At 51.3% G+C, this 7,468-nt stretch overlaps 1 protein-coding gene across 1 annotated transcript; it reads left to right on the top strand.

Moving 5' to 3' along the window:
* Window positions 1-4,882: 4,882 nt before the first annotated feature.
* Window positions 4,883-6,681, top strand: LOC120659849 (putative UDP-rhamnose:rhamnosyltransferase 1). Its single transcript, XM_039938104.1, has one exon. The coding sequence runs from the start codon at window positions 5,035-5,037 to the stop codon at window positions 6,538-6,540; it is 1,506 nt and encodes a 501-aa protein (XP_039794038.1). The 5' UTR covers window positions 4,883-5,034; the 3' UTR covers window positions 6,541-6,681.
* Window positions 6,682-7,468: the final 787 nt, after the last annotated feature.

Genomic DNA, 7,468 nt, shown 5'->3' with positions numbered 1-7,468 from the left:
GTGCCGACCGAGCTGGCCGCCGGCGTAGACCAACGAGATGCCGAGCACAACCCAGGAAAGCCGAGAAGAATGGGATGCCGGCGACCAAGCTTTGAGCCCTAAAGAGGCAGAGAACACTGGCTCGCAGCAATAATGGCATCACCCAGACCAGTAGTTCACGGGAGGCATAGCAGTTGGAAAGGAAAGACCGAGAGACCGGTGTGAACAAAAGGCAGCAATAGAGAATAGACGGCGACTGCGCTGAAAAGCAGTATGGACAAGACGAGCTGTGCTGGCGCCAATGAGGACAGTGAAAAGCAGTATGAACTGCGGGTCGGACGCGGCGGAATTGGGGACGCACGTGCCGCCACACACAGAAATGCGGTACGCGTTCAGCTCCGTCCGATGGTGGATCGGATGGCCACCAGAAATTGAGACGACGTGGACCACCTGGCCGCGCGGCTAGCTCAGGCGCTTTCATATAGAGAAATGTGCAAATTGTTTAGATGTGCTAGTTGGGCTTTTTTATCTCGTTCAGCTTGTTTGGCTAGCTGGTCGGTCAACCAGTCAGTGGTGCTTTTCTTTCGTATCAAATCAGCACTAACCACTATCCAGCCAGCAATATTTTTCTTTTACAACAAATCAGTACCAGCTACAGTACTAACCACCAGTGTTAGCAAATGCCCTTATTCTATCACTCATGTTTAGCACTGAAACTAGAAAAATAGTGATTTTTTAGTCTGAAAGAATAATGACACATGTTAGACAGAAAAAAGCATCCCCCTTGGGGTTTCAGGAAACCGTCCATCACAAGATCAACGGTTAGGTCTGGATGGACAGTACATGTGCTACAGTATCAAATAGTGCCCATGAAATAGTGCTTTCGCTATAGTAACTGCTACCGTGTTTTTGTTTTTGTCTTTTAGCGCAAATTACATTGTGATTTGCCAGAATCCGGCTCCCCGACTTGGATGAGTTAGAGATAGGGAGTTAAGATCAGTAAATATTCTTTGCATTTTTTTTGCCTTTTATGGACTAATGCATAAATAGCTGCAATGACTAGTGGTGAATTCTAAACTTACTCAAGTTACATTTGTCTGAAAATCGACCTTGCCGCGCTTGTAATTTAGCTAGCACTGGTTGTCCTGTGCTTTGACGATGAGTAATATGATTTGCTCATTCTGTTTTGATTGTCTCAGGTCGTTGGTGACTTTTGACTAATAATTGTAATGGTTTATATTATTTTTCAGAGATGATCAAATTGGTTACTGGCTAATGCCGCCAAATGTATGATGTTTTCTTGTGTGCGGATTTTGTGTATTTGCATATCTATGCAAGTCTGAAATGTATGGTAAAAACTCCTTTTTTTGCATATATGTGTTGTTCCCAATACTAGTATCCTTGTAAACTTTTCTTTTCCGTAGGACATGGATATTGGTAAGAAGTGGGAGAGAGGTTGCTTCGAATAGTGAAATAGACATGCATTGCTTGACACCTTTGTGGATGTCACGACCCCTGCCCGACAGTTCGGATGAAGGCCCGGACGGTCCGCCGCTCCTCTGCTTCGGCGGGCGATGCACGCGTCGCGTGAGTCCACGCATCGGCCATCCTCGTTCCCCGTGCTGCGTGTCGGGCGTCGCCGCCGGCGAACCTCGTTCCACGCATCCTTATCCGCGCCGAGTCCGCTCGCTCACCCTCTCCGTCTCCACTTCGACCGGCCCCAAACCCTAGCTCCCGTCCCCCTCCACCATTAACGCCGGCCCGACCTCCTTGCCGCCGCCGATTCGCCGCCCTTGGTGGGCCTCCCTCCTATTCCTCGCGCAGGGAGCATCTCCTCCCTCTCCTCGACCCGTTCCCCTCCTCATCCAGCCCTCTCTCTCGTCGTGCAGGGCCCTCGCCGAGCGTCACCGCCTGCCGCCGCCTTCCTCCGCCGGGACGCCACCTCGTCGCCGTTCATCGCCGTCTGCCGCCGGGGTGAGCTTCGCCTTGCCGTGGAACACCCCGTGCGCGCCTCCTCCGGCCCGCTCCGGCCCAGCTCTGACGCCGGAACATGGCCGTGCCGCCGCTGCGCCATGGTCGCCGCGTTGAAGTCGAGTCGCGGACGGTCCGGCTCTTTGGAGCGGACAGTCCGCCAGTGACTGGCTGAAACCGGAATAGCTGGTTTTAGAAAGCGGAACTTCCGGTTTTGGCCTGACGAGTGCCTAAAACCGGAATCTCCGGTTTGAAATTCCGGAACCTCCAGTTTTATCAGGGTTGCATATCCAAAATGTAATTTCATGTATATCTTTTCGCACATATCAATTTATGCATTTTATTTAATGAACAATCTTGGCATCGAGCTAATCCTTGCATTGCATTCGTGCATCATAGTAACTGAATCGTCGGAGAACGAACCCGTGGAGCCCGTTGAGTCCGTTGAGCCTGAACCAGGAGTCCAGTTCGTGGTCGAGTCCGAAGCTATCCAAGGCAAGCAGCTAAGCATATGTCCTTGCACCTATTTAATCTGATTTAGTTTAGTTATCTCACTCAGGTATTACTGGGTTATATAGTATGTATGTATTGCATTTTGGTACCTACTCTCTTGCATTGCCCTTCCTTGAATTGTTATCCATGTCCTTGTCACTTGTTAGTCAATGAACTACTTAATTTGACTAGATGCTTAGTCCTGCTTAGAGTACTTATATTATTGCCAGAAAGGAATGGTTTGGAGTATCACACTTGCCTGATTATCCTTGATTGCACTTGAACAACTGGGACAAGTGGAGTGTAGTATCGAGATTTGAGCGAAATGGTAGGGCCTAGAGAATGAAGTCACATGGGCATAGTCCGCTTGGATTGATTAAGTACCGAGTGGATGACGTCGGTTTTGAGCACCTTTTCATGCTACCACATATCCAATATAATGATACGGATGAGCCAATTACCTTCTTTGACTTGATCATTGATGTGCAGTCCTAGATACATGGCTAAGGGCTATGCAGAGATGCTTAGTGTGTCCCCGGGTGGAACTATGTGTAGGAAAGTTTAGAAATGTCCCCGATGGAACTAAGTCTCTACGCGTAAGCTAGGTGTGAAGTTCAATGATCGAGCCTTGTTGGGAACGGTCGACGCGAGTACCCCCTTATCCAACCTAGCTAGTTGGGTGAGCCGTATGGTCCTTGCGTCGTGTGGGTAAAGTAGTACACCCTTGTAAGGTTATAATCAATTCGAATTGCCGCGCTCTCGGTTATGAGCACGCTCTTTATCCCATGAACTCCTCGTAGAAGTGCGGACATGTTGGAATGGATTTTAGTATCTTGGGAAGAACTATGTTATTCTTAGTATGTTCCACTAAAATTTAATGGGGGTTCGGTCAACATTAATTAACTTTGCTAAGTGTTAGTCTAGGGAGCTTATGCTTATGCAATAATTACTTAACCTTAAAGCTATTACTTGAGCCTTTGCATGATCCTTGCTTATTTAATCCCATAAGTCTTGCGAGTACCTTTGTACTCAGGGTGCTTCTAACCCTAGTTGCAGGTGAACCGGAAGTGGTGTTCGGCCACTTCTACCCTGCCGATCCAGGTACGGGGGTGGAGTAGGTCGTTGAGGCTGAGATGATGTCATTGAGCAAGACACCATCATCAAAAGTACGTTTTTATCGTAATCGGACTCCTTGAGAGCATGTAAATATAATATTCTTTAAGTTTCTGTGTAATATGGCTTTCGTGAGCCCAAGGCTTGTTTTGGAAGTTAGTTGAACCCTCCCATATCGAATTTGTAATTTTAAGTTTCAAACTCTGGTAATATAAAACTTCTCTTTGTGGTTCTTTGGTGATGTATTCGATTGTAAACGGTATGTGCATATGCTGAATCCTGGGCATATATTGGAGCACATACCGGGACTACCTGATTTGATATTATTTTGAATGAATGACGTGTCGGTTATTCGTGTCTCTAGATGTGGGATAATATGTGGCACCCTCTCTGGCAATCACGTGTTAACTCTCATCTGGATGAGAATGACCGGCGGTTCGTTTAAAATAGTATCAAATTGGGCGGTTCTCACAGTGGAGTACGAGTATTATAACAAGGGTGATAAATCTTTAAATGAGTTTAAGTCTAATCCTAGAGAAGTGTGATATGGATAACAGATTAACAGTAGATAACATCTATGTGTGTTGTATCTGCAAGGAAGCAACAAGTGTTCTGTTATTTTGCTATGTGTATCTTCCGAAAAGCAGTTAGAGGTCTAGACTCGGTCATTTTTGCTGTCTATTCAGAAGATGGACTTGGTGCTGTAATTTGTTTAGAAAGATGTGCGTGGGCGTGCGCGAGAGAGGGAGGGGGGACGGGGGGTGGGGGGGGGGGGGGGGGAGCAGTGTTCAGTGTTAGACAGAGGAAGAGGGAGAGAGCACATCGTTGAGCTGGACCATAGGCGGAAACTCCATATTAATAATTATCCAAACAACATTTGGAATTCAATTCTAAGAAAAACTTTCTACGTACATTCACAATTGAATCAAATTCTAGGGAATTTATTTCCTAGAGAATCTAATTGATGAAATATACGGTTCGTGGAATGAGCTTCAGTTCCAAGGATCCAAACATGCCGTAAGAGTATTTTAGATAGAAAGAAGTATAGGGTGGTTAGCATGCATGATGAATGTATTGGCAGTTGGCACCAACTTTTTATTGAAAAAGCTATTTTAGATATTGTTATTACAGCTATTTCCAGTGGAAGCTAAAATTAATAGTTTGACTTAGGACTATTTTAAACACCTGATATTATTTTTTATTCTTAGTCAATTCGACGCGCTACTTATTAACAAGAATTAGCATGATCCACGCGGGCAGTGACATATCATTTGACAGCATTTCGAGGTTAAAAATAAGCTTCTTCTCAAAGAGAAGCAATGTGCATCCAACCTCTCAATTTTCTAATACGTACTCCGTATTATTGTTCTATACAAGCAAGCCAATGGCGTCATATTTGTACTCAAAAGCTATAAAGCTCCGGCTTCTCCAAGTCCAAGACTCGATCGCTTCATCCAGATCCTCGAAGGAGCACCATCCATGGCCGAAACCAAGCAAGGACCACCTCTTCACGTCGTGGTGTTCCCATGGCTCGCCTTCGGCCACATCGTGCCGTTCCTCGAGCTCGCCGAGCAGCTGGCGAGGCGCGGCCACTTTGTAACCTTCGTCTCCACCCCGAGGAACATCGCCAGGCTCCGGCCGGTTCCCGGCCGGGAGCTCTCCCCGCGCATCCGCCTCGTCGGCCTGCCCCTTCCGGCCGTGGACGGGCTCCCGGACGGCGCCGAGTCCACGAACGACGTCCCGCCGGAGAAGGTGGAGCTCCTCAAGGTGGCCTTCGACGGCCTCGCCGGCCCCGTCGCGTCCTTCCTCGCGGAGGCCTGCGCCGGCAGCGCCGGCGGGGAGGGCCACGGCAGGAGGCCTGATTGGATCATCCTCGACTTCGCTCACAGCTGGCTCCCGCCCGTCGCCGAGCAGCACGACGTGCCGTGCGCGCTGTTCCTCATCTTCCCGGCGCCGTTCGTCGCGTTCCTGGGCCCCAAGGCGGCGAACGACGCGCACCCGAGGACGGCGGCGGAGGATTTCACCGTCCCGCCGCCGTGGATCCCGTCCGCGTCTCCCTCCCTCGCCTTCCACCTCCACGAGGCCAGACCGATCGCCGGCCGGTTCCGGCAGCCCAACGCTTCCGGCACCTCCGACATGGACCGCTTCTGGGAGACCGAGCGGCGCTGCCGGCTGGTCGTCTGCCGCAGCAGCCGCGAGGTCGACGGCCCGGCCATCTGCGACCTCCTCCCCGACCTCTACGGCAAGCCCGTCCTGCCCTTGGGCCTCCTCGCGCCGTACGACGCCGCCGCGGTCGCCGCCCACCATGGCGCCGGCGCCGGCGACGATGACGACGGGGTCGTCATGCGCTGGCTCGACGCCCAGCCCGCGAGGTCCGTGCTCTACGTCGCGTTCGGGAGCGAGGCGCCGCTGACCCCTGAGCTCGTCCGCGAGGTCGCGCTCGGGCTGGAGCTCGCGGGCGTGCGGTTCCTCTGGGCGTTCCGGGGAGCTGCCGGCGGCGGCGGCGCCGGGCTGCTCCCGGCCGGGTTCGAGCGCCGCGTCGCCGGGCGCGGGGTGGTGCGCGTCGGGTGGGTGCCGCAGGTGCGGGTGCTGGCGCACGCCGCGGCGGGCGCGTTCTTGACGCACGCCGGGTGGAGCTCACTCGTGGAAGGCCTCCTCCTGGGCCACCCTTTCGTGATGCTGCCGCTGTTCGGCGACCAGGGCCTCACGGCGCGGCTGATGGCGGAGAGAGGGGTCGGCCTGGAGGTGCCGAGGCGCGACGACGGCGACGGCGACGGGTCGGTCGTCGCCAGGGAGGACGTCGCGGCGGCGGTGCGGCGGGTGCTAGTTGAGAAGGAAGGGGAGGCGTTCGCGCGCGTTGCCAAGGAGCTCCAGCGGCTTCTCTTGGACAGGGAGAGGCAAGAGGGGTACGTTGATGAGCTCGCCGGCAAGTTGCTCCAGTGGCGCCACAGAGAAAAGGCTTTCCAAGAATCCAAGTTACTGTAGACGCTATTATATATCAAAATAAAAAGATTAGTGAATATGACAAGGAGCTTCACTCGTGTATATGGCCGTTCTCGTTTATTTGGGTCTCGTTGATGACCCAATTTTTTTTTTCTGTTCGTGAACTGTAAACAATTTCATTCTTTATAAGCCATATTGCCCAGTACAAAGATTAAATTATGATTATGGTTTTCGAGTTTAGACCAACCACTAAACAAATCAATGATACTTCGCAGTGGCAAAATCCTAAATAGAATAATAAAGAGAGTATTATTAGGGTCATAGCCCATTACGCCCATTACCACCTCTAGCGATATGTGAAGCGAAGATGGATGAGAAGACCCTCGAGCTGAGCCTGAGCAAGGGCTTGACAATGAAGCATATTGTGTTTAGGATTTCTCCACTGCGGTGAGTGCCGACCTTCACAAGCTCTGGTAATCTGTTTGAAATTGGGAATCACCGAAATAGAAGGAAATGAGAGAAAATATAAAAGTTGGGCTCTCATCAGCGAAAAAAGGATTGGTTTAGAGTGTTTCCAAGAGCTCTTGTATACTTGATGAGTTAGCTAAAAGAACAGAAGTTTTATTAAAACTCAGATTCAAAAAACTATGTATTTTGCTCGGTTAGCTATCTTGCTTTCTATTTCCTCCCTCTCGCTGGGCAAAAAAAGACCACATGTCCCGCTCGCCATCTTCTGTGGCCCGCCCCTGCGCACCTCGTGGTCCGCTCCCCGTGCATGTCCCGTGTCGCCCCATCGTTGAGCGCGGCCCCACCGCCCCGAGCCGCCGTTAAGCGCCGCCCCCATTGTCCCGGGCCGCCGCAGAACGCCGCCCCACCGTTCTGGCCCCTGCCAAGTGCTCGGGTGTCGACCAGGCCACGCGGATGCGGGAGGCTTGGAGCAGGCGATGATGAGGTGAGGGATAGTATGAGG

The sequence above is a fragment of the Panicum virgatum genome, chromosome 2N (assembly GCF_016808335.1).
Source record: "Panicum virgatum strain AP13 chromosome 2N, P.virgatum_v5, whole genome shotgun sequence".
Lineage (NCBI taxonomy): Eukaryota > Viridiplantae > Streptophyta > Magnoliopsida > Poales > Poaceae > Panicum > Panicum virgatum.
The sequence above is the reverse complement of the archived record's forward strand: the minus strand, read 5'-3'. Positions and strand labels throughout refer to the sequence as shown.

Coding starts and splice junctions, on each gene's coding strand:
- LOC120659849 (XM_039938104.1), top strand. CDS start 5,035: ATGGCCGAAACCAAGCAAGGACCACCTCTTCACGTCGTGGTGTTCCCA.